At 38.1% G+C, this 27,789-nt stretch overlaps 1 protein-coding gene and 1 non-coding gene across 2 annotated transcripts in view; one reads left to right on the top strand and one right to left on the bottom strand.

Annotated features, from left to right (window-relative positions):
- PITPNC1 (phosphatidylinositol transfer protein cytoplasmic 1) overlaps window positions 1-27,789 on the top strand; it is an 86,593-nt gene that overhangs the window by 35,232 nt on the left and 23,572 nt on the right. Inside the window, exons 2-5 of the mRNA XM_075111588.1 lie at window positions 3,922-4,070; window positions 7,867-7,955; window positions 8,402-8,409; window positions 20,194-20,265. Coding sequence (XP_074967689.1) covers window positions 3,922-4,070; window positions 7,867-7,955; window positions 8,402-8,409; window positions 20,194-20,265 — 318 coding nt within the window. The remainder of the gene's footprint in view (window positions 1-3,921; window positions 4,071-7,866; window positions 7,956-8,401; window positions 8,410-20,193; window positions 20,266-27,789) is intronic.
- Window positions 18,592-18,704, bottom strand: LOC142065517 (U5 spliceosomal RNA). The gene has a single exon (XR_012663439.1). It is a non-coding gene; the product is annotated as a U5 spliceosomal RNA (small nuclear RNA).

The raw sequence follows: 27,789 nt of genomic DNA on the forward strand, positions 1-27,789 counted from the left end.
TTTGGATTGTGATAGAGCAACATAAATAAGAGTGGCACACCAGTTTACTCTTGCAGGAATAATGAGTATTGCTTACCGCTGTAAAATGTTTCTTAAGTGATATTTCTCCACCATATCGATAGAACTTAGAAAAAGCTGTGCCTTTTTTTTTCCACGCATTTAAATTTCAGCAAGGTCTGAGAGACACATCTTTGCTTTGGATTTTATTCATGTAAATATAAACGTATACTTTTTAAAAAGTTATTTTATCTGAAATAATAGTTGTCTACTCTTCGGTTTGCTAAAGTACTATAATTTTGGAAGTTGTCTTTTTTCATCCTGCTTTAGAATTATATTAAAATTTTATAAACCAGATAAAACCAAATGAATAGCACACAAAGGAGCCAAGTTAGCTACTTTGAAGTATGTGTAAAAGCGCATTGCTTTTGCAGAACACAGCTGCTTTCTAGATGGACTGCAGTCATTTAACTAGTTACGAAAGGTGGATGTTTCCACTTGGCTGGTGTCAGATCCGTAGGTATGGAAAGTCACCACCTGGGGAGAGGCGAGTACCAGTGGGATTCCTGTGGAAGAGCTGTCCAGCACCAGCTGTGGTGCCTTCTGGTTTTTCCCAAGTGAGACGCACCACGCTGAGCTGCCTTGGATACCTTCTGTGAAACTTTAGGTATAAATGGAGTGTGTGTGAATTTGAGTCTCATCAGAGAAGTAGAACCTTTCTTTAAGCACTGACTGTTCAACATCTGTAAAGCAATTTCGATTTGACAACGCTGATCATCACCTGAGGAGTGCTGCGGGTATGCAGCTTAGCCACTCGTAACCATGTACTCAGCTTGATTTACAGTCTTTGTGATTTGATATTTTGCTACCTTTATATGGCAGTATGGGTCCATGAAAGAACAATAATCTCTGCAAAACCTGTGATGGTGTTACAGGCGGATATCTCTGATTCATGATGCTGGAGCAAATGAACGCTTTCACACAACCCCATTGTTAGTCAGTGTGAATGTACGTTCATCTTCATGTTTCTGAGCCAATATTTCCAGCAGAAACTGAGAGGTCTGTATTTGACAATTAAAACTGAGAGCAAGATTGCAAAGGACTACATGGAAGTAGGAAATCAAAGCATGCAGTGATACGTGCAGTCATGAAGAAACACTTTCCAGAGATGTCCATGGCAATTAAAAGTCATAACCTTATGGGATAAAGAAAATCTCAAGAGAGATCTCAATAGAGATATTGGCTTTATGGCAAATGGTAATTCCTCTCGCCCCTTCTCACCTAACCTTTTCATGTTCCATAGGCTATAAATTACTGATATCTTACTTTCCATTAGCAGATAAGCACCTTATCACCTCTCCTCTTTTCTAACATACTTATCACTCCACAGGCAGTAAGCATCTTTACTCTCAGGTGGTCTAATTGATACATATCTAATTAAAGGCAAAGCATTTTTTCTCAACTTGCATTCAGCTTTTGAAGTATGTTGCTTTGATTTCAGACCTGAAGAACAGCTTCATGTGCCTGAAAGTTCTCCTTTTTCCCACTGTACTAGTTGATCAAATAAAATATACTAGCTCTGTCCACAAACTTTACCTTGACTGTGTACCAGTGCATTCATTTATTGTCAGTAAAAAAGAGATTACAATTTTTCATGGAACTAGTTTAAAGGTACGTGTGTGGACTGCAGCACTTCAGAGCCTTGAAGATTACGACAAAATAGTGAAATATGATGAGACAGAGAAGAAAAGGAGTCAGTAGAGACTAAGGCAGATAACTGGATTAGCAAGAAAAATAATTTTAAGGCTTATCTCTTAAATGGGAACATTTTGTGTGGATGAGGTATCAGAGATGAGAAAGCTGAATATATAGGCAGGAGATAGTGCCAGCATCAAATTGTTTAAAGAGCATTATTCTACTTATCATTTTAGTGAATGTCTTAGAAACATTTCTATGTAGTGGGAGAGTAGATACTGCAAAGTTAGTAAAAAAAAACCCAAACCATCAAACCTCACAAATTAAGAGGTGAAAGGAGAGGAAGAAGCGTTATGTGCATAACACTGGAATTTCCAGGCACTCTGAGTTGTGTAGCCAGCAGTTATGCAGAGATTTACTGATTTTTTTCCAAATGTTACAAGGGTCACATTTTCACAATTAATTGACCCGACCCACATGACATGCGCTAGTTTTATGACAACGGTATCTTCCCCCGCCCCCCACCTCAGTCCTCTTTTTTAGTAGTTCCAACAGGTTTTAAGAGTTGGGTTATGTTCTTCACTGTGAGGAGATGTTTCAAGAAAGAAAATGGGGAAAAAATCCACTGAATTCACCTAGTTAGATTAGAGGAAAAGAAAATAGATCCAAGACACCTCATCCCCCCCAGAGCACCCTTTTGCCCTTAAAGAACCTTTTCATAAACTTGAGGCGTTTTTAGTACTTTGGAATTATCAGTTGAAAGGCACTTTTTCGATGCAAATCATTTGATTCACTGTTGTAGTGTGTGGCTGGCAAGGAAGCAGGAGGTTCCCATTCAGCGCTAGGAGAAATGAAATCCCTGTCCCCTAAGCAAACGATCCTGCAAGTTCTAAAGATGCAAGTTCTAAATTTCCTACCTTCTTGTGGTTATGTGGAATTCAAAGATTCTGTAGGGAGCCCTCCATGATCCTGTTCCTTATCATTTTATTTAGTAAGACTGTCTTGCTGGCAGTTGTTAATAAGGTCTGCGTTGGTTTGGGGTTTTTTTCCCAGCTAATTGCTCTTTTGATTTAGGCTTTTTGGGCTTTTTAAAGCCTGTGATAGGATTGGTGTTTATAATACGTAATAACCACAAGAATCTTGCAGTTTTCTGAGGTCAGACTGTCACTATGTTTTTGTTTGCTTATGCTGAGCTAGTACTTGGCAGCTTATGTAGTAGCTCAGCCATTCTCTAAATTAACAGGTTGTTCTTTGTATTTGAAATGATTGATGTGATTGAAGTGATTAGCATGTATATGCCTAAACAAATTACTTTGGGGGAGAGATGGATCCAAACGGAGAAAACTGGATAGGTCCAAAGACACTTTGTTGTAAGAACTGGGTTATGTTCAAGAATGTGGAAAGTACTTAAGGGAGAGTAAAATCTCAGACCAGAAAAATGTATGGGAAAGTACAATTTTACTCTAAAATCTTTGCTAATGAAAGTCCAAGGATTTACTTTTTGTTATATTTCTCTGGAGGCCAAAGCCCTGGTGCAGATTCAGACATACTGAGAAAGAAAAAAAAAATCAATTGCTGGTACAACAATTTATTCTTCTGTGATAGCAAAGTTGGGTCAACCCTCCTGGGTTTTGGCTTCCTGAGTAACTCAAGAACCTATAGAAAAAGGATCATTTAGTTGCTTAAATTCATTTTAATAACATTGCCAAATCACTCATCTTAGACTTCTTTTTTGAAGGACTTTGAGCCTACGTAAGTTTTTTCTTAAGTGCTGGCGCTCCTATTTCTGTGAATCGGCAATAATTATCCTGAATCTTTATGCAGGACTTCATTATTTGGTGTTGTGTTGGCATGACATGAGAATCCAGTGTCCCACAGAATTTTCAGAGTTCACCTGCTGGTTAAGATCCCCTTGCATGTCAGCACGTGGAAGCAGTAGATTTATTTATTCTTAACATATACTTACAAATACAGTCTAAAAATAAAGGCCTGGCCTAATTCTTTACATCTGTATACATGTTTTTTGTTAGTTTTACCACAAGTGACGTCCTGGACTTAATTAGATAATGGGAGGACCCTGACTCATAGGTCTAAACGAAGCTGCGAAATATTGGTTTTTGCCCTTGAACTACCTTTTATTTGCACATACCACTACATTGTATGTTACTGGCTTTTGAATACACATGTATTATGTAAAGCTAATAAATTGTTCTTGATTTTGCTTTGCAGTACAGAATTGGACAGCTGTACATGATAAGCAAGCATAGCCATGAGCAGAGTGACCGAGGTGAAGGTGTGGAAGTGGTGCAGAATGAACCCTATGAAGATCCAAATCATGGCAATGGTCAGCTAACAGAAAAACGGGTCTATCTCAACAGGCAAGTGTAATGAAACTGTTCCTCTCAGCATGGGCTGTAATAAAAATTTGCAAGGAATATCCCTTCCAGTCAATAGCCTTTCTGTTTCAAGTAGAACATGTTCCCACGAATACATGCTGCTTCCGGGTAGCTGCAGGAAGAAGGAAGGTGGGATGGACCGGTGGCTTGAAATAGAGAGATTAGTTGTCAGTTCTTCTAGAGCATCTTTCCCAAGAGAAAGAATTTTAACTTGAAGTTAAGGATGTACTGCAAATCAGAACTTTTGTTTTCTTTCACACTGTGAAGGGTTTCTCACTTCACAATAATGTCACAAAGCCAGTACTGCATTTTTGGTGATTGTCATTATGAATGACCATTAGGCTTGTGCAATGATGACTTTCTGTACCAAAATAATAAGCTTAAATACATGATGGAAGAAATTGCTTTTGTTTCCCAAATATTCCATCATTTCTTAAAATGAAATATGTGTCTCTTCCTATGGTGGAATTATACTGCCGAGGGTCAACGCCTCCACACTCAAAGGCTGGAAATGTTTTAAAATATTTTTTTTTTTTTGGTGTCCATTGAAATATATTGCTCAATCTGTTCCCATTTTTACTACTGCTGATCTAATTGAGTATCACTGCTTTTCTGATGTTTTTGTATTCCCCTGAGCTTGTTTCATTTTATTAAACTGACGCTCTACAGCATTTCATAGTGGGCATAGAAACACTATAGCTATTGCTTCTACATTGCAAGTTACTCCTCCACTGCAGTCCTGGCGTATCTAACCTTAACTCAGGCTAAATTGAATCACCAGTAATGCTGCACACGCACACACGCACAATCCAATAATATATATACATATCACCAACATTTAATATTATTGATATTGTAACTCTGTTCTCTCACAGGCTAGATACAGGACTTGGGAAAAATCAATAAATGTGTTCCTGTTGTAGAGCTCCCAGAAGGTGGTTTTTTTAAATGTTTCTGGATATTTCTTTCCTTCCTGTTAAAAACAGATAAAACTTTAAGGACTGAAAAGCATACTCAGAATTACCACTTTAGGGTAATTCAGAATAACTGCAAGGACTGTCTCCTAGAAAGCATGTACAAGACATACTTGGGAAGCATGTAGTTTCTGTGAGTGCAGGCAGTGGAACAAAGGATCTCTTACTCAAAGACAGGTACAAACATTGACAAGGAACATCTGCACACCTACAACTTAGGAAGTTTACCTAAAGCTATGGTGCATGCTGGAAGTCAGGCTCCCTGAGTTTAATGATAATTATGAATACTTGTTGATAATCATCACCAGATTTGCTATTTGAATCTGGTTTTGGTGTCACAATACCACCCGCTATTGCAGTACTGTTAAAGCTTTGTGGAAAGGATCAGCAAGTTTTCAGGCAACTATAGGTTTTGCTGGGAGGCCAGGATCTCTCTGGAAGACTTCGCTCAGGGAGACGTGCTGCCATACAAGATGTGCTGAAAACCTCTCTGCCTGCCTTCCTTGACGAACAGGACTCCTTACACCAGCACAGGTCTCTCCTTCATATTTTCATCTTCCAGGGTCCATTGCCCTAATAAACTTGCTGGCTTTGCTTCACTTTATTTTGCCCTGGACTGATATCTCCTGAAGAAACTTGAGTTTATATATTCAGTGATGGTTCCTTGGACAGATTTGTGCATTATTTTCATTTTTCTTTTCTTGCCTGATAATACTTTTAATTCTTGCAGAGGGTCTTCTTGCTTACCAGTGGTTTCAGCTCGAATGCCTTTAAGAAACATTTCTTCCCTATGTGCTGAAAAACTGAACTTCATCTGTGGAAAGGAGGACAGTTGAAAAAAAAAAAAAAAGAGGCTGTGATCCACAGATACCTGTGCTGCTAAAATGGAAATATTATATTTTCTTTCTCTGGACCCTTGGCACAATTCATTTGTGTCTATGACTGTAACTTGCTGGAAACTCTGAGTATAATGTGTGTTTTGCTCATAAAATGATTTGTTTTGGAGATGTGCTGTACCGGTGAAGATGGGTAGACAGGCAAATGTGCTAAAAACAACAATAACAAAAAAAAGTCCAAAATGAGCAGCTGTAGGTTAACAAAAACATTACTAGTAAAATTTTCTACTGTCAGCGTAAGCCTTAGTTATATTCAGAATTGTTTACTGCCTCTTCTCTCCTGCTGGAGCTTTATTTTCAGAAGCTGAAAGTCTGCATCCTCTGGTATTTATTATTTAGGCACCAGAGCAAAGTTTAGCAGGGGTAAGGGAAAGAGCAGAGAGATAGTAATAACGAGAGGCTGACAGAGGCTGACCAAACAAACAAAAGATCTGATACAATGAAGTCTATTATGCAGCATGTAAAATGCTGCTTAAAAGACTGTACACAAAAAAGGTTTATGTAAAGACAAGAATCTGGTTTCGAGCAGTGTCATCAAAGAGCAAAAGTCAATGCACTTGACTTTGAATCTTTAGATAATCTACTAACGTCTGCATCTTGCCTCTGGACAAATACAATATTTATGTGTTGTTAGATCGTGGTTAAATAAGCCTTAATGAGCCAAACTCTGTATTTTCCTCAGATATTTGCTAACATGGCAAGTTAATTTACTTTCTGGACACAGTTATCTAAACATAACTGTTTCAAACATTTACCCTTGGAAAACTGAGGCTTGAAAACATCTACTTCAGTTCAATAGAGACTCAGTCTTAAGCTAGGTGATCTGCTCGACACATCGCCAGGCTAACGCGATTTTAACTGAATCTCTGAAGTACAGTGATATTTGTGGTCTCCAAAGGTCTGCCTTCCTTTGACTGCATCTTTGTTACTGGCAGCTTCAATGATTATAATTGATGTCGTTACAAAAGGGTTGAAAGAGGAATTCTCATGAACTTACCTTCTTTTTAAAATGTATGTTTGTTCATCACTGGTACCCTGAGTGACCACAGTTCTGGAAATGAGAGACCCAAGGTCTGTGGTAAAGAAAATGCTCCCACTCTTCCATAGTATTATGTAATTACCCTCTACTGATCTTCCCATGTGCTGTATCCACATCTTTCATTTCTTACTCTACTGCTGTTGTACCACCGCATTCGCAAGTTCTCTCGACAGATTGAGCTCTGAGCTATGACGTCAGTACCATTAATTCTTTTCACTTTTGTGATTTACTGTTCCCATCAGCAAGATGGGACTAATATTGCCTGCCAGCCTCACAGAGGTGTTTTGAGTGATTTGTTAATTTTAATATAAAAGCTTCCTACTCAAGAGTTGGTGTTGGTAGCGTGGGAAAAACTGCGCGCTAGTTGAGTTGAATGTAAGGGTTTGTGTGCTGGCAGAGGATAAGGAGGAAGAAGAAATAGTCTCTAAGAAGAACTAATGGAATCGGGATCCAAGTGGACTGAAATCTCTCATGACCTCTTGTTGGAGAGTGCCTCCCTGTGGTTAGGAATACTGTGACACAGACACACCTTGTATGGTCTAACCTGCTGAGTTCGTCCATGACCAAATGTTTGAGGCCATAAATTCTTGAAATCTGCAACCTCAGTTTAAATCTGATCAGAGGTTATTGCAGTGGTGCCATATTGCTCACTTCGACAGGGGAACGGACAGACTTGGTTTCATATATGCTTGTGGAGAAAGCTGAGACCGAATGCGGAGTCATGAGATGAAAATACTGTTGTGAAGTCCAGGTATTGCTGTATCCTGTGAAATACCTGTCAAATTACAAACATGTTTGGAAGTATCTTCTTTTCTACAAAGTCATAAGTCATAAAGTATTCTAATTTTATATTTTCTTTTTCTTTTCAGCAAACTGCCTAGCTGGGCTAGAGCAGTTGTTCCCAAAATATTTTATGTTACAGAGAAGGCTTGGAATTATTATCCTTATACGATCACAGGTAAGGAGTAAAGCAGAATTGGTTACTGCCTTGTACTTTTTGGATAGTTTAGCTTATCTTCAGAAGCTTCAAGTTACTTATTGAGCCACAGATACCAGGATACTTTAACAACTCCTGTTGAACTGTATATTTTTTTCCCTCTTATATTGACTGATATCAGGAAATAAAGATTATAGACTATGGATAGGTGAAAACTGGAGTGTGGTATCTATGCGATTTCTTCCTTGCAAAGAAAACATCAGGTGTTTAGATCCTGTGCTGACTTGTGCCCTTTATTGTCCCATAGACTTTAGTCAAATATTAATCAGCAGATTATCTGACACAAATGTTTTTATTATTAATGCATGTTTACTGTAAGGATGCTGCATCATTGTTTTATTTCACATTTCTTTTTTTTTCTTTTCCCTCATCATTCTTTTTTCTACAAATGGACAATTGGAAATCAGAATACACAGTAAGTTTTCCTTCCTTTTCTTATTCTAAATATAGAATAATTATGTTAAATATAGTAGTGGAATCCAGACTGATTCCTTCTTAATATAACTGATATATAATGCATTCAATAACGGAAATTTATTTTAGCTATTTGTTTAAGAAATTTAAGGTTAGAATTGAAGAGTTTCTATGAGGATCCTGTAAATTGTTTACCTTATTTTTTATCACTTCAAAATAACTTGCTATGTTTTTAGTCACTGACTGTAACAGAGAAGCTTCTATAAAACAGGGCAAGGCTTTTACAGTTCCAGTTATTACGTGAAGACATGAGAACAGATTTTATTTTATTTATTGTTTTATTAACTTATAAAATGCTCATCTCTGGTATAGTATCTGGGAAACTGTACAATCTGTAGACAAAATTAAACATAATCTGGGCACGGTGCCCAGAAAAATCAGCTATTCCCTCTAGCAGAGCTACGGCAAAATATAGCACATAAATCATGAGAAAACTGGTTTTATATGTCCTGGCCTCAATAACATACAGTAAATTTTCAGCAGCCTTTGAAGATGAGGAGGAGATGGTGAGGAAGTTCCAGGTGAAGGGACCTTTCAGAAACTCCTGCCTTGATTTAGTTTGAACTTCTGACTGTAGATAAAGCATAATCCACTTGTTTTTCTTAACTCTGCAGTGCTCAAAATGTTTGTGGAGTTTTTTTAAAACCAGTAAAGAATACGGAGAGGAAAAAGATTTTAATGTGATAAATGTGAAAGAGAAAAAATAAAGGGATTTAAAGGCTCAGATCTGAAAGCTGGAAACTTAGAGTTGAAACTTTGATGACCATGTTTGAAAATCCAAAGTACCAAACTGCTTTTCAATATGTCCTGTAGATACTTATTACATATTCTGCTTTGTTTCGTGTTCAAAATTCATTTGATTGTCAGAGAAAACCCAAATGTCCTGTAATGGACAGTAGTAATGAGGGGACAGATACTCAGCTGGTTTTGTCAGAAGGTACCTTCAGTAGGGCCTGTCACAGTTTACATTAATCAAGGGTTTACCCTTTGGTAATAGCAGGTTTAATCTTAGGCTGGGAAGACGATGTGCTATGTTGCATTGATGTCTGTTACTTACACTCTGTTGTGTATTTTTTCTTTAACTGAAAGTCAGTTGGAATTTTTTAATGTTATTTTTTTCTTTAACTGAAAAAGACAAGTAGGAATGATTAAAGGGGTGGTAGCAGACAGAAATATGTGTCTGAATTTGAAATGCAATACATTATCAAAACCAAACAACAATGCTATACTCGTAGAATTTGAATCAGGAGCTGATATTTATCTAATCTGATGAGACAACACCTGGAACACATTTCAGTAAAGGTCTGTAGAGGTATACAGCTAAAGAGGTGTTCAAGAGCATCAGCAAAAATTATTCAGGGCTGAAGAGAGTTGTAAAGAAAAACTAAATTGTAGAAGGTTGGCAAAACAGTCACTAAGTGACAGTACAACTGCCTATGGGAGTTGGGGACTAATTACCCGCTGTGGCGCAAGGCAACAGAACTAGAAACATTGGGATGAGAGTAAGGAAACTGTACTTCAGACAAAAATCTAAAATACATTTTAATGGAGCTGAAAGACTATGAAATTATCTTCAAGGGAAATAGAGAAAGTTCCTTTGCCTCAAATTGTTGAATCTAGAACAAAAATATACCACTGGGAATAATTCCTATCCTTGTCTGGAATATTTCCCTAAATTCTGATCTTCTATATTCATTAGAGAATTCTGAAAGAAAGAATCAACCCTCAGACATTGCCCAAAATATGTAAGATAGCTTGGAAACCCTTTTCTTAAAGATAGTAAATTCCCTCCAAAGGGTCTGTGGGACATCCTAAGGCTTAAATTGAGCCTCATTTCAAGGAAAACTGATTCTAAAGGGAGGCCAGTTAATGGATAAATAAAGCATAATCTTATTGTGTCAAGTACATACTGCTGCGTGGTATGTTCACACCTTACTTAACCTCCTAAGTTCCATTCTAAATAAAGAGCAAGGACCTCAAAGGCTCAGTAGTGTTAGCTCAGCATACGTTAGTGATTTGGAAGAGGATGTGAACAACAGACTGAATCTTGCTGACAGTCTTAAGGTTTTTCAGTTGTAAAATACGAAGGCTGCTGAGAAATTGCATTCAAGCACATACACTGGCATTCAGAGATTCAATGCAGAATAATTTCATCAGTCTGTTTTTCCTGTGAAATATTATAGATTTCATAAATATGACCTTCTTAAGGATGTGAAATTACGACATCTTCTAAGAAAAAAAGCTCAGCAGGCATTGAAAATAATTTCCAGAATATTTTTCTCTGCGACAGTAGTACAGAAAGCCAAGAGTGATTGGATGCATGAAAACAGGAATGGAAATTAGCGACATTATGTTGGTACTCTGTAATCTGGGTCCAGTTATGATGGCATCCGTTTTAAGGAATGGCATTTGTTATACAGCAAACAGCAGCAGATGACTGCTTGGTCTACTACCAAGTCTCCACAATCATATTAATAATATGTAAAGCAAATGACACACTTGAGATAATGAGCTTAACAGAACTATTGCAACAGTGATGCTTTTGTGGTGTGTAATATGTGAAATATTGTAATGTCAAGAGACCCTTTTAAAATGTACACTATGCCGTTTGTGGAGGAGGGCCTCATTAAAACTGCAATACAAAAGACTTCCTATCAGGAAGATGAGACATGGGTAATGTCCCAAGAAATGATGTAGCAAAGCTTCAGCTAATCCTTGCAAGCTTCCTGCTGACATTGAGAGGGAGGAGGAAGAAGAAAAAATACTTTCAAAGCTGAAGCCAAAGGAAGTCAAACAGGTTTGGGGGTGCTATTCAGAGAATAAGAAACTCCTATGAAGTTCAAACCCTTGTTTTAGTGGCTGGAGCATTACTTAAGAACTGTATGCGAGCAAGAAAGCCTCCTGAACAGGGGTTGCTTTGGCTTTGATCTTGTAATAGAAACCTGACAAGATACCTTGCTGAAATGAATGTTTAAGTTTTATTTAATATTGCAATTAGGTTGATGTTAAACTCATGCATTTGGTATACCGTATTTGGGATACAGCTGAACGGGAGCCCTATGGAAGTAACTCTTAGGGACCCTGCTCTATGGGCAATTACAGGACTTGGGTACTGTTGAGTGCCTCCTGTGAAGCTAAACGTGCTGTTGGGGAATGGGTGTTGCTAGTTGCTGGCTTTTAGAAAGAATTCCTTTGCTAGCCATGGGCTGGAACCTTTTTCAGTTGGAGGATGGAGGAAAGATGCCTTGTAGCTCACAACAAACCCTATGTGCCAGCTTATCACAGCATTTGCAAACATGTATCTCTAGTGTAAAATATTTACGTTATTCTTAGATGTATGGACAAGAATGACTGAACTCTGAGGAGGCTTTCTTTTCTTTCTGAGGTTGTCCAGCTAGATTAGAAATAATTAACTACAAAGCAAACCTGTCTCTATTGCAAACCAAATGAAAAAGGACTGCTTAGAACTAAGTTGTCTTTACCTGCACTGGGCTATTGTCAGACAGTAAGCAGCACAGAGCAAATACCCATTTGACCCGTTCAAGTGACAGTTGAGGTTCTGGACAAAAAGAGAGGAGCCTCAAGCAAACAAAACATGTGGTGGCTCAACCACAGTACAAAAAAAATCATATGATCAAAGTACGCTGAAAATGAGCCCAACAAAGTTAAGCTATCAAGTTGGAGTACAAAGAGGTTAGGAAAAATACAAACAGAATTGAAGAAAACTCTTGAGGGTGCAGTTCAGGTGTTTTCCAGGGATAATTTCAAATAGTTTTGCCCTCTGATCTGAACGGCTCCAGTGTCGTTAGCAATATTTCAATTATGAGGCTGAAATTTAAAAACAGATGGACAATTTTTTAATGCATAATCTATGGCCAATTGTTAGTTTCACAATTATAAGTATATAAAGCAAAATAAAGACTTAAAATGGCATGTTTTACTCTCTGCAAGGAAGAAGAGCATTCTTTCAACCTGCCAGTGTCTCAAATTAACTTAGGAATAGGACATAAATTCAGAATATTTATGAAAAACAGTTATGGAACAGAAAGCAGGAGACAACAATCCCTTTGATGATATATCACAATGACAGTAATTCTTCTACAGCAAATGACTGAGGCAAATAAAATTATTTCATCTGGTATGTGTCAGAGCCCCAGAGTGATAGTTGCTAAATGTTCCATTACTGACCTGCTGGTTTCTGATTACTTTTGAGAACAGGCATGTTATGTTATGTGCTTCACTTAGTCAGTTGCCAGCTTGTCCATGAAGTAAATTATCTGGAAGGAATGGTTTTGTAATTGTTATTTTCTTAATCAGATGACTTGAGAAGGAAAAAAAGTTGTTTCAGATAACACTGCAAGGAATCTGTAGAGTTTTTTTCCCCTGTGTTCTCTTTATGTGATTACCAGTGCTTGAAATTTGGATGTAACCCATCAGACTTCAGTGCATGAACTTTCCTCCAGCTTGAGGATATGAAGAGTCTGCATGAAAAATGCAACAAAATCTGTACTGCAGGATTAGAGCCTGATACAAAGCTACTGCCAAAATTCCTCCCCTCTCACCCCCCCAACACAGAAGGCAGGCTAACTGGTGACATTACTCTAGTAAAACACAGATTTGGTTCCTTTAGAGATTCTAGCAAAAGGAAGGACCTCTGTGGTATTTATACGAAACAAATAATATATTTTTAGAAAGCTGCAAACCTGCATTCTCAGTTAATAGCTTAATCCCATTGAAACAGAGTAAATCAAACTTCTTAGCAGAATTCCCTTTTTCCACTGCTGGCCTGTTATCAAGCAATCCAAACCCCTCTCTGATTCACGGGACTGTCATTCTCACTTGTGCACGCTGCTTCTCACTTCCGTTCTTCCTCAGTAAACAGGTTACCGTTCCCATGTGTCAGAGAAGGAGATCCTAAGGGAAGGCAAAGCCAGAGATAAAAGTGCTCAGTTTCATAGTGGTTGGAAGCAACTTGTTAGTTGACTGTTTCATCTTCAAGTTACTGTATGTAATACAAATAGTGGTTTTCCGCCTAAGCTTATTTATGAGTTTAACTCCCTTGCTTATTTTCGAGCCCTTTTTTTGCATTGTTCCTACTCCTTCCGCTCAACAGTGCCTTTTCTGCTCTTTGCCACCTTCCTGTGCTTGTCTTGCTTTCCAAATTCTCCTCCCATTCATTGAGTCACGTCTTCCAAGTTCTGCCATCACCCTGCCCTGCCCTTTCCGTTTATTCTCGTCTGACTTTGTCATCCTGATTGGCACTAGTCTGTGCAGCAAGTAGCCTGTATCCCCTAGCAGCCCTGTGCGCTCACATGCACTGCTGTCCGGACTATTCTGAAGGTAGTCAATAACATGGTGGCCATTTTCCAAAAGGCTTCAAATATTCAACTAAAGAAACTATCTTTATTCATCCTGTAAATAGCTGAAGGAAGTACTGTAATTTGAAATATGCTGTAGAGAAATTACTATATTATCTTCACAAATCTTCCTGCATATAAACGGTAGAGACAACATCTTTTTTATCCATATCCACGTGTGATTTTGATTTTCTCCCACATCCAGGTCTCTGCATTCCATCCTCGCCGTTGTCTGGCCATCTCCTATGTTACAACCCTCCTCCAATTCCACCCATCCTTCTTGTTTATAAACGCCCCCTGTTGCTCCAGGGCTGTTGGGTGTGTGCCTGCCTGTGTTCCCTCGTTGCCCCTTGCCGTGCTGGGCATTCCCTCCTGCCTCAGTAAATTGGGGACCTTCCGCTACCCATAGTCCCCGCTTTCCCTTTGCCTATTCATGAGAAGTAGACTCCGTTTGTCTTTTCCCGGTTTTTGATCTTCAATAAAGAAATGCTGTTGTTACCCACTGACTACCAAAACAGTGCCCAAAAATTTTGCATTCAAAGGATGTGGTATCTAGAAGTTACCCTATTAAAAAAAAAAAATCTAATTTTGCTTGGCCAGTCTCACCTCATTGTAGCAGTTACTGTGTTCTTTAGCTCTAGGCTCCATGGGGATTGCTCTGTAAAGGAGCCAGTTCCACCTGTGTTGCCAAAATAATGTATATGTGACCATATATATATTAAAAAAATCATCAGTCTGAAAAGTAGTGGGAGATCAGAGAGAACATTTACATGAAATGTCTGCCTCTTCAGGCTTTTACGTTAAGATTTAGGGGGTATGCTTCTGCTGCTTAAAAAAAAAGTGGGATTAATTTTTACTGTACAAAAATAACTCCCAAGGAGTTATGTGGATTAATATTCACAAGGAGCAGAAGTGAGGTGTAATGACGAGGTCTCTAGCACTTCTTTGAACATTCTGCAGAAAGAAACCAAACGGAAAATGAAACCAGTTAAAACGGTATTGATGAAACCACACTCACTCTTACAAAGCAGGTTACAGAGGGTAAAGAAACCTTTCTCAGTTACCCTCTGTCCACCGTATCTACTGGCAGCTGTAGCAATTCCTGCAGCCACCTCAGGTGTAATCAGTAAGCAGAGGTTATTTTTACAGTCCTCTCCACAAAACAATTGTGAAACACCGTATGTGTTTTACTGTCTCTTTAAGACTTTGGCATACTGTTTTGGCATACTTAGGTTCTACCCCCTTCTTGTAAGTGTTGCTTATTGCCATGGCAACACTAATCAATCATCGTGCTAAAAATAGGCCTTTCATTTTTCAAGAGGTTATCTGTAGTGAATTGAAAATGCAACTGCGGTCTGTGTTTTCTGTATGCTGCTTTCATTTCACTTTATTTTAATCTGGAAATACCCATGCTTATGTGTGGTAATTACTATTACAGACTCCAGTTATTTCACTGGTTACTCTCTTGAGCTTTAAACCTCTACTGGTTCCTCCAAAAGGGGTGCCAAATATAGGAAGTTTAAAAAACAAAACAAAACAAAACAAAAACCCAGAATATTCTCCTTATTTGATTTTGAGTGTCACAGGTGTACCAGATTATAACAAATTTTTAAGAAGTTTTATAACACATCTAAAAAAATCCGGAGGTGACAATATAAAAGATGCTTCCTTTGAGAGCTTTACAAAAGAAACCTTATCACTGAAGACTCAAGGACCCTGAAGACTATGCCCTATTAAGTAGAATTTAAGTCTAATTTCAACTTAAAGATTCAACTTGCCACTGTTTTTTTCAAAGAGGAACCTTGCAAGCTGTAGAGATGGTGAAATGGAAAATTGGAAACAGGGCCCTGTGCATTCCTGTGTGTGCTCAGTGCATGGATCCGCTGCCAGGTTTGTACTGGAAGAACACACGCCCCGGGGGAGGCAGAGCAGAAAGGGAGTGGTGCTTTGAAAAATAAAAAATACTAAAAGGTTTATTACCCACCATTCACTCCCAAGTTTGGTTCTGACTGTTGCATAACACTTTAATCCCTGGCTAAGTAAATATGCAGCCACTTTAGGAGGAGGAAAAAACCCAACAACTTTTTGCATGATGAATAATAAAGTCTTCTGAATGATGCATAAACTGTTTTCTGGTTCTGCCAGAGCCCTCTGCCAATTAGTCAGAGTGCAGCTGATGAATCATGAGACACATTCTGTGAAACGTTCAAAAATTTGGACCCTGCTAAGTGTTCCTGAAAGCCAGTGAGACCCCCCACAGCTGCTAAAACAGTGGTTGCCAGTCAGTTGAGTTTGAGAGATATATTTGCAACGGAGTACTTCGTGGTGAATTTTAGTTTTCCGTTGGAGTAAATTCATGTTGCCACTTATAATCTCGAATTAGACTGTTATAGCCCTTGCCTTTATACTAAATAGGCAGGGAGCTTGACTTCTGATAGCTTTGTGCACAAAATGACTTTCCGCTCTCTAATGAGGTGGCTTGAGGTAAATGGCTCTTACAGTTCTTCTTCTATAACACCCTGAAGATCCTTAGTCTTTTCTTAATGTTTCTTTGTTGAAATACCAGACTAGAAGATCTCTTTTTTTAAAATTAGAGTTTAGATTCTGGGTCACAGGAAACAACTAGGTTCAAGCAGTGGCTTGCTGAGCTGCTACAGGCAGCCTAACGCAGCTGTAAGTTCAATATATGAAATGGCTGCATTTCAAAGTGTCATGATCTGACTCATTGCTGGTAGACTCTAGACAGTGGCTGAAAATAGTAGATATTTTTGATAGCAAGGTAAAATAGAAATCTGGAATTTGGCTTTACTCAGAATTTCCTCTGAAGCTGTAGCCACGCTTCAGATCAACAGCACAAAGGGTTTTTGTATTTTGCATTTACATTTTGCATGTACAGTCCTCCACTGTACCTGAAACTGTGACCTAAAAGCAACAATGAAAAAGTGTTTGAGTGTTAAAAAATGTACTCAATCCAACAACTCTGAACTTCTATAGTTGGATCACATGCAAAGATGCTTTAATCAGAACGAGGGATGAAGAACTGTGTTGGTAAGGGTGTTAGCTGCGTATTAGCTGTAAATGTGAAAGAAGCTTTACTGAAGTTCCTTCTGACAATGGCGCCATGAAAGGAGCACCAAGTCCTGTGGTGGATCCTGCTACTTCTTAAAGGAGATGAGAGAACTGCGCTGCCCAGAGCCGTTAAGGTCAGCACAGTCACAGCAATTTCCATAGCCACTGAGGTTTCCAACAAACCGCTAGACTCAGACTGCATAACTTAAAGTTCACAAGCTTACGAAGCTCTGACCTAGATACTCAGTCTGCTCAAGCATTATACTCTTGATGACCCTTCCACTAGCGATAGATCATTGATGTCATTCTGTTTTCTGTTTTTACCAATTACTAGATTTTATTTAGGGGGTGTTGATTTTGTTTAATTGTGCAGCAAATAAAATTAAATTTTGGTCCTCAGATCAAGAGGGCAGATACTTAACACACACTAACATGTAAGTAGAACATGGCCCTAGTGCAGTAACCTTGAAATATGCAGACACAATGCTAGTATGCTGTGTTTTCCTAACAACTGTTCTAAACAATTAGTATCTCATAGATAGTATGGCATACATCTCTACCATTTTTAGTGAAAATGTTTCTAAAAGCTATTATTCAGACCTAAGCACTGAGTCCTCAGTAGCACAGTACCAGTTACTGCATTGACTAAGCAGTACCAGTAACTGCTGATAAAACAAAATATTCGTTGGCAGTCTCCTCTCACTTCCTCGAGGATGCTTTCCCACAGGATGCCCATGTGCAGAGGTCTAGGCTGTGGTCAGCAAGAGCTCTGTACACCTGGACTGTGACCCTTGTAGTTAGACATCTTGGTAAAATACAAGGCTGCCATACACTAAATTTTTGAGATCAGTAACCCGTGTTTTTACCACCCTAGCACTGATCTAGTCACTTTCCAAATGCTCTAAAAACTATACAGTAGAAGATGTCTGTCAGTAGGTTCTACATTTTTTTTAAATCTGCTTTTCATAATCCACCTCCAGTAGTAATTTACTTTTCAACCCTCCATGTTCTCCTGCAAATATGGAAAACAACTAGAATATTGGCTTATGCTGTTTGAATATGAAACCTCCGAGTGACATCAGACATTGTTTTAGGACATGCCGGCATCCCTGTGTCTCCTGGGCCATTCCCTATTTTTTGTAACATCACATTTATAACTTTTCTTACTCTAGGATCATTTGATTATAGAACTTTTTTAATCAGCCCCTTTTATTCATCTCTTCTTCCACCTAACAATATAGTTCAAGGATTTTCAATCCACCTTTTGGTTAATTTTGGAGATATAAATTAGAACTTTATGACAAACCTTGGGTTTTTTTAATATATATATATCCCCCATTTTCTTTCCCTCTAGTGTGTACTGTTTGCTGAGGCTTTTGGTTGCAGATGCTTTTGGATGTCTGCCAGAATGGGAGCAACATACTGAGATACATGGTGAAACCTCAGTTGGGAGAATATCTGGATTTTTTTGGTGTTAATTTGCGTTACAAGATCCCCAGTTCTGACAGACTGCTTATAAATATTGTATCTTTTCAGCTGGCACTTCCTGAGATGTATACATAGGAAAGGCTTAATAGCCCACAAAACATGGGTAACAGGAGCTAGCAGATCTGTCACTGAACTTGCCCCATCCTGCACTCCACATACTGCTGATGTTTTTTTTCCTCCCACATACTCACTCAATGAACAAGTTGCATAGCTGAGACCTAGTCACAGTTCAGATTGGATTGAAACTCGTAAATGTGCTACTCCACAGAAATCTTTAATAAAAGGCAAAACATTTATAAGATCTGACGAAAAGCCTGTGTGGTCTGGACATCTGCAGCCCCGAGAGGTTACACGGGAGTATTTCGTTCTGTTAATGGGAAGACAGTTGGACCAGAACCCTTCCACGTCACCAGAACCTTATACTGGCAAAACTCACTCATTTTTCAACAAGGATTGATTCTAGATGTGCTCATTGAACACTAGATAGCCTGTGATCAGAAGAAGATCAAACAATGACCTGTTGGGTGATACCCATGGAATCAGGACTATATTTTCTGTAGCCTCAAAGGAGCTGGCTTCTCATTGCAGTTTTGTTGCACTACAGCTGGCCTTCTAAATCACCTCTTTTCTTAGTCATCAGCCGCTCCCTTAAAAGAACTCTCCAAATTCTGTCAAGTCCAAACTTGGACCAAGAGTGTTGTGAACACTGAGGCCTCATAATGTCCTCGTTGTATAATCTTTATGTACAGCCCATGAAATAGTTGAATAGTCGTAGTCTTTACAAAGACACTTTGCCATAAGGTATTAGTGATGCATCATACAAGGAACTGGCACTTCAGTTTCACTGGCAGTTAATGCAAGAAAAGACTTGATGACTAATAGCAAAGATGCTGAACTAGCATCCTTCAGAGTTTTTCAGACATCTGCTCTATCTGCCTATGTGAAAAGTTGATTTGGAAAAAGAACTGTGAAATGCAAAAGAAAAGATCTTTGAAATATTTTTTCCACTGCAATTATGGTGCCTACTATTATAAATTCTAGTCTTGATAAGCCAAGTAAATTAAGCAATCCACAGAAAAATAAATTTATTCATTCCCATGGAAAATACAGAAATATTTAATAGGAAAACATTTGTGCATTCTTAATTTTCTTGCATTATTATCTAAAGATTGATTTGGGTTTAGTATAAAGGAATTTCCACAGCAGCTCATAATCCATTCAATTTCATTAATAGAAAATTATGCTAAAATTCATTTCTCACTAAAAATTAAGAAAAGCCCTCACACATCAAAGCGGTGTTGTCTGTCTGGTTAGCACCTGCAGCTGGTGAAGTGTCCTTGGATTATTTTATATATTTTATATATATATACACAGACATATTTTAATATAGATTTTTTTAATATTATATATGTTTTATACATAGTGTTTTATATTATTTTATAGATCCAGACTGATCTATGATGACGAATACCTAGTTGCTCTCAAGATCTTAGTGAACTGAATTTATAACAAGACATTCAGGACATGTACTTTTATGCATAGTGAGCATGAAAAGTATTGTATCTAGTTATTCCAGAGTATTTGTACTAATTTATTTATACCTTCATTACAGTATTCAGCTTTTAGATAGAATCTCTACATCTCTCCAGAATCATGAAAACCTTCGCTTTTATGTTCTGTGAACATTTACCCTTTTTCTTGAAATAATCTGAGCAAAATAAGCAAGCTGATACCAAAGAGGATGTATGAATGTGTCAGCTGAGGAAACAAGGTGCATATTTTATGCAAACTTTTTGTTGTTGTTGTTGCAGTGTTCATTTTTGCCTAAATTCTCCATTCATATAGAGACGAAATACGAGGACAACAAAGGAAGCAATGACAGTGTAAGTACGATGACTTTCACAAAATTTAATGTAATCCTTTCAGCTAACCATGTTCTATACCCAGGGGTTGTAGGGCGTTCGGTCTGGGAAAAGGCCTAATCAGGCTTGCGGCTCTGCACCTACCCGGGTGTCCTGTTCACCAGCAGCTTGTCAGCCTGCAGAGTAGTGACCTCTAAAGCACCATGAGATGAAAGATTCATGTGCACAACTTCCCTTCTGCATCTCACGTTCTACTTGTTATTTCTGTAAACACAACATAATTTACATCTGTGAATTTAGTCCTGATGAACATCTATGGAGAGTAAAGAAAAGATCACTCTTTTTTTGGTGTTATTGTATGCCACTTTATCTGTTTCGCATTATTCTCTCTGAGTAAAGGGGGTTGAATTCAAAGGAAGAGCAAACAGGAAACAAAACAATGGTCAGAGACGAGAGATCTCAGTAAACAACTTCAAGGGAACAATGGTTGGACTACTGAGGTGATGCTTTTGGCAATTGCTTACCAAAAGTTACAAAGTTCTCAGAGATCTTAGAGATGAAAAGGACAATTAGCTAAGCAAAATCCTCTCTAGGGGAAGGGTGGGAGTGAGTAGCCAGCAGCTGCTCATGGAGAGATGCTCAGGAATAGAAGGCAGGTCAGTCAGACTTTGTTGCCCTGAGAGGGAGCAAAGCAGAGCCGCACAACTTGCAAGAAAATAATAACGTTCGATAAAGCCAGGCATGTAAAGATTCAACCCGTGGATGAATGCACAGGTAGGTTTCTGTATGTTTCATTTTGGTATGCTTTAAACACTCACCTGTTGCAGACTTACGGGAAGAAATTTCTTACAGGCATGAAATACAGGTTAAAATGTCTGGGAAATTGATCTGTAATACAGAGTCCTAATGAAGGAGTGTTTAAACCCAGGTTTTAAGGGGCCTGAGTCACAGGGCCTTTCAGTTCCAGGGGTGTCCCTCTAGCAGCCTTACTGAGGTTAAAGTGTTCAGTTCTCCAGATGGGAAGTACATTTCCCTAAGTGCCTTGGGCCTGCGTGTTAATAAGGCTGACAGCTGTTGCACTGCTTATGGCAGAATAATTACATGTAAAAGATCAAGGTATCATTCTGAATAATGTTTTTGGCATACAGACACTTCCCCAGTGGGGACATGACAGAGATCATGTATTAGCCACCAGATACCAATAACTTTGAGTCACTGCTAGTCTAAGTCAGATCCAGATCAGTAAGAGAGGGGAAAAAAAAGTGTATTACATTAGCAACTATATGAGCATTATGTAATTTATGCACTTTTTAATGTTCACTTCTTCTTTTTGGCAGCACTTTAATTCCGAGCAAGCCCACACCTTTGGTTTGGGGAGGGTGCAGACTAGTTTTCTGGTACATTATAATGTCAGCACTGAGAAGACACGTTCTGTACTGATGCCTAGCAGAGGAAGAACTGCAGCTATTTAATCAGTGAATTTTCATTTTTTTCTGTGTGTCAGCTTTGTGGCTAAAATACAATGAATCAAGCCGTGAACAGTACCCAACCAGTGAATTTAAGAAGAAAGTAACACAGTGGTAGGATACTCAGATGATGTAAATCAAAGAATCTCTACTCTGCTTGAATCCAGCTCTTCAAATGTAATTTTTACCAGAATGCCAGTGGGGTAATATTATATTACCTTTATACTGAGGCACCTGAGTCACGGACTAGGCAAGTATTTACCGAGTTTAACAGATGTAATTGAGTCTTACCTGAATGGAGGAGGAGAAAAAGAAGATGAATGAGAGGGCTGCCTTCCAGCCCCAATTTCCATGGCTCTGTAATTGTGAGAGCCGTGCTAGTCACTAGTGTGAACACAGTAAAACAATGAAAGATCTACATTTTTTTGCCGTTGATCCAGTGATATTGATGTGGTGACGCAGATGTGTCTGGTACAGCACTGAAATGCTGGAAGGTTAGTGAATAGGGAGCGACCTCATTGAGGCTGTGGAGAGACTTCTGTTAAACCAAACACCTCAGAACTGACACTAAGAGTCAAACTTGCTTCTGTTACTCAAAGGGTAGGCTTAAACACCACATAAGAAAAAGTGAAGTGTATTTCTCCTTCATATCAGACAAGTTTAGATTAAATTTCACTACATTTGCCCAGCCAGAAAACAACAGGAAACATGCCATCCATTCCTATAGATTTCCATAGATACACTATATTTTATCTTCATTGCAACTATCAACCTTGGCTCATCAAGAAATAATTAATCTAAAACATACTTCTGTAAATTTTGCGGTTGTAATGCAAAATATACTGAATGAATATTCAATATATAACTGAATATAACAGTAATAAGGGTAATAATGCGTGTCTGATTTTAACTCAGCTATTTCTAGATATATTTTTGAGGCCATATGGGTTTTTTGAAATCTCTGAACTCTGATCTAGTCTTTGTTTCCATGCTATCAAATCAAGTAGATATTGATTGTAAAAAACAGTAATTAGATACAAGGATACAAAAGCTAATTCCACTGATTATTGGAAGAAAGCAATATAAATGCTCTTGGGTTCCTGTTGTCATTTAGCAGGCTAGTATATTATTAGAATTGCTTTATTTAATATGTTGCATTGCCTGGTAAAATTCTTCCTAATTACTGCAATATATCTTGATGCAAAAGTCGTCCTGATTTTTCTTCCCAATTGTCATGATAGAGGAAACTAGTGAAGGATAATGATATCTGCTTCGGGTCTTGATTCTTCTATGTCTTAGACTTTATCATCATTTTAACCTATTTGAAATGTGCTTAAAGCACTATTGTTCCAATCTGTTAAAGTTTGCACTTGATCTGCACAAATATAAACATTGCCAGAAAGAACAATGGACAATAAAACCCATTATTTAGATAAAACACTAATGAAGCTTGTGAGAATGGCAGTAGTGCAGTACCATAAATCCATCCAGTTGTGATTTCTAGTGCTACGGCGCAGCTGGTTTTGCTGTATCGCATGTAGATGTTCGCATGGCAACTCTCTCCCTAGAAAAACAGTGTTGGATGAACATGTTAGTACATCAAATATTGTCACTGCTACCTTGCAGCTTTATAGCTTCATTAATAGCGTTAGAAACTAGACCAACAAGTCAGGCCATTTAGTATTTCCTCTTAAAGGTCTTTTTAAAGAGAAAACGTCTTAGTTTAAAGAGATGTTTTATTTGTATTTTACTTTTATTTTAAATCACAAAATACAAATGACACTGTAAGTGGTATCTGTAGAGCACATGAAAATATTGCTTCCCTATTGCATCTTCAGCTGCTTACGTAAGCCAAGGTTGCAGTGGGAAGTGCTGGGAAGAGGGAGGTGCAGGTGCCTACAACAGACAGCTTCAGTGAACACAGACAAGCTACAAAAGTGCATGTTAATCACTCGGCGCACACCTTTTTTTCCCCTAAGAAAAATGAGCAACTAGGAAATTTTAATATAGATATAGAAAGTCTATGTTTTTTATATTAAAACTTTAAGTTAAATACAAGAGAATTCTTAAGGTTATCTAATTAATGAAACAGTCAGAAATCACAGGCAGGAGTGGTACAAGTTACTGCTTGTTTGTGAATAAATGATTAGTCTGTGGTTTTTATGAACTGACGTTGTTAACCCCTTTTTTATTTGGGCAGTTATTGTTTTCTTTTAATAGAGTATTGATTGGTCAGTATTTATGTCACATAAGGCTAATTTTATTCTAAACGCAATATTGCTCTCACTTCTGTCCCATCTCTTTTCTTACTGTTTCAGTGTACCCTACAGACACATTTTGTTTATTTTTAATTTTAGTGGGGGAATGCACCAACTTAGGCTTTCTGTTGATTACAAAGGATCCACCACATGGCTCTAGTAGATAGTGTAATCACTGCAGGTAATCTCACACACTGCAGCGCTGAGTCTATTCTTGCATGCTACAGTCTAGTCCTCGTGAAAACGTCTAAAAAGCCATCTGTAGCCGAAGGTAGAGCAGAGGTGAAGTGGAGGCAGACACTGTTCAAGCACATCACTGAATCACAGAGCCATTTAATTTTTCCTGTTTGTTGCAGAAGGATCATTATGTGTGACTGGGTTTTGTTGGTTTGGTTTGGTTTGGTTTTTTAGTCATAGAATTAATTTCTGCTGATATTTGGGCAGTGAATTTTTACCATCTGATAGTGTCTGGGGAAAGTGAAAAAGCACAGCTTGTAAAAATAATCCAATGGTTGTCAATAATGGAAATGGACTGTATGTAAAACTTCACAGTGCCTTGCTCTGTAGCATAACATTTTGCTCTGGAAAACTCAATGGCTGGCTCTTGACTATTAAAGAAAAACATTCATGGTCTTTAAATAGCGTAGTCTTTGTTAAAGGGCCATGATCTCTATTAGCAAGAGCAACGTTGTTCTTAAGAGTAATGAAGGTGTAGAGTAAGGATTCTGAGGTAGAGTTATATTTCCAGATGACAAAGTATGGGTGTCATTGGGCATGTTTTTGTAATCGTGTGTCTCAGTAGTACTGATAAAAACATCGGAGCTACAGCACTAACTCTTTGTCAATCAAGAGAAAAATACATTATCAGTGTGTTTCTTGCCTTCCAAAGATAACAGTGTTGAAAATGCATGTGTCAGAATAACCATTTGCCAAATGAAAACAAGAGGAAGCTCTGTATTCCATATAGTTATAAATTAACACTGGGATCATTTGATGCTGTAATTGCTTGAGCACGCTGAAACCAGCCAGCTAATGGCAGATATTATTTGATACGCAACCTTTGTAAATTGTGGTGCCATCATTTAAAGTTAGAAAATCCTTTCCTGACAGTGAGTTCTAATTCTGCAGCCCTGCAAGTGACCAAGTATGCAGTACTGGGGCATTCATCGTGCTTCATCCTTAGCGTGTATTTCTGAAGTGTTGGTTGTGAAACATTTGACTAAAGTAAAATAAATTTTAGGTATGGCCAGCTAAGAAGAAAAGCCATTTATAGTTTTGTTCTTTTTAGGATGATTTTTTTCCCCCCTATTTTTGTTTCCTATCTTAGTAACAGGAAACTAGGTTGTAAGAAACTTCAGCACAGCGCATGTAAATTAAACGTAAATTCACTATTTAAAGAAACTGCCATGAAACTCTGATTTCAGCTGAGATGGATTCAGCTATGCCCCGCCTTAGCCTCACTGTCCTACAGGATACCATTCTGTAAATTGTCTAAAGGATTGCTAGGCGTCACTGCAACGTATGTCAAAATCAAAGCTAGGGTCACTTTGAGGGATGGGTGTATTTACACCCAGACTTTTTCTGTGTGATGGTATCAAGTATCTGCTTGTCTCCTGTAAAATTTGCAATGGAAAAATCTTAATTCTGTGAAGTGTTCCCCCTCTAGTAAGTCTCAAAAAATGCAGACAAACAAATGGAGAGGTTAGCCTAAAATTCCTTCTGTGTAAAGAGCTCTCCTTTTGTTGAACCTAAGTACAAACAGTATGTTTCAGGCATATACAGCTATTGCAGAACATAAGGCTGACACTGACAGAGTGTGAAGAAGTAGTATGGTTGTGCCTCTACTTTTTGATTTTTCTGTATGAACTACTGAAGTTAACTAGTAAATACAGCACTTGAAATAGATGTGACTTTACAAAACTAATCCCAGTAAATATTATTGATAGTGTACTGTGGTCTTGGAAGCATAGTTACTTTGACATAATTACAGAAAAATACATTTCTCTGTTCAAAAAGTACAGAGCTAAATGAGATATTTTGTAAGAGATGGAATAATAGAGGAGTCGTGACATGGAGATAAAAAGGAGGAGGGAGCAAGGCTGCTGATAAATGTGTAACTGCCTTTGTGAGTTCCACTCTGCGGCAGTGATATTCCCGTGCTGTTCAGTCAGCCAGATTTACTGCTTGCAGAGAGAGATTCAATATTTTTCCACAGAAGAATTGCTCCCAGTTATGTGTCCACATAAATAGTTTTAGCCAGTGAACAGGTGGAAATTGGTCAATTCCTGTCATCTTTGCCCCAGTAAATTTCTAAAGCAAATTAATAGACTTTGGGAGTAACTGAGGTTGGAACATGACTTACAGAAAAGTTGCACACTGAATAAAACTCCATAGATGAAGCGCTGAGTAGGTGTTCTTTTTATTTTAGACCAAATTTCCCTTCAGAAAAATGAGAGTTAAAGTGGACCAGACTACAAAAACTCCTCAAGGATGCTGTAATAATAAATTGGAGACTGGCCAGTAGTTCTGACGATGGTAATCTAAGGAGAATAGAATTTCAAGTTGGAGAGAAGGTTTTGTGCCAGATTTCCCCTTTTTTAATAGGAGAAAAAAGGAAAAAGCTTATTCTTACAGTCCTTACTTCAGCTATACCTCTAACTTTCACTATGAAATCTAGATTTAAACCATCCTACAAATGATGGATTCATATGTACTTTACTCACAGAAATCGCTGGTCATCATGCAGATTGCTCAATACCTGCAAGTTGCATGGCTAGACTACGTTTCAGGGATGAAAGAAAATACAGAGAGAACCCAAAAGCTTCAGTGAAATATCAATATTTGAATTTAAAAAGGAGCATATATGTTGCATATATGCATCTAAGCTTGGGGGCTTTTCTAGCTGCACACTGTATATTCTCCATTTTCTTGAAGCTCAATGACAATGAATGAATGAATCAATGAAAAAGGCAGAGAAAAAATTAATTTAAATTTCTAATGTTTAAAGATACTTTTGCCGTGCCATTCATGTCACAGCCTGCCTATCCAACTAAGATGTCATCTTCCGTTCTGGCTTTGGCTACAAGGAAAAGAGAAGTTACCAGCAAAGTATGTTCCAGGACACGTCATTGTAGGCCATGAGGAAAACAAAGGAAAGAAATTTTAAAACACCAGCACTTCTATTTCTGCAGTATCCTGTATGATCTTTCTTTCCTGGGGTACTAGAATCATCTGCCAAGGTTTTTTTTAAATTTTCCCCAAAAGAAACTATTGACAATTGTAAAGATGACCCAATTAAAACCTTTCTCCCACTTTCTGTTTGAATAATGATGAGGTTTCATTCCACTTAGAAAGTGGAAGTGTATAAAAGTTTGTCTGTTGTAAGAAAGCTGCCACACCCCCTTCCCCCCCAAAAAAAACCCAAAACCCACAGTAAAAAGGATGCTTCAGCCTGAATGTTACTCTTTGTTTTCCATTTGATTGTGTTTTTCAATCTCAGTTAATTACTTGGCTTCCCAATGTAATGCCTGGCCAGTTCTTTCCAGATAATATTTAATATTCTGCCTTTCTACATCAGCTTCTTGAGGATACAGATTGTTCTCACCATTCATTTTCTCCACATTTGCAAATACAGTTGCACAGATTGGGAGCCTTATGCTTCTTTTCGTGGACTTTAATCTCTTCCTTTATTTCTCTAGTCTCTTTGATCACAAACGCAATAAACCCATCCTCCATACAGGTTTTAAGACAATCCCAGATTATGTGACTAGGAAAGGCAATAACAGAATTAGAGCTAAGAAAGAAATCAGTCTTGTTCTCTA

This window comes from Phalacrocorax aristotelis, chromosome 16 (assembly GCF_949628215.1).
Source record: "Phalacrocorax aristotelis chromosome 16, bGulAri2.1, whole genome shotgun sequence".
In the NCBI taxonomy this organism is placed as follows: domain Eukaryota; kingdom Metazoa; phylum Chordata; class Aves; order Suliformes; family Phalacrocoracidae; genus Phalacrocorax; species Phalacrocorax aristotelis.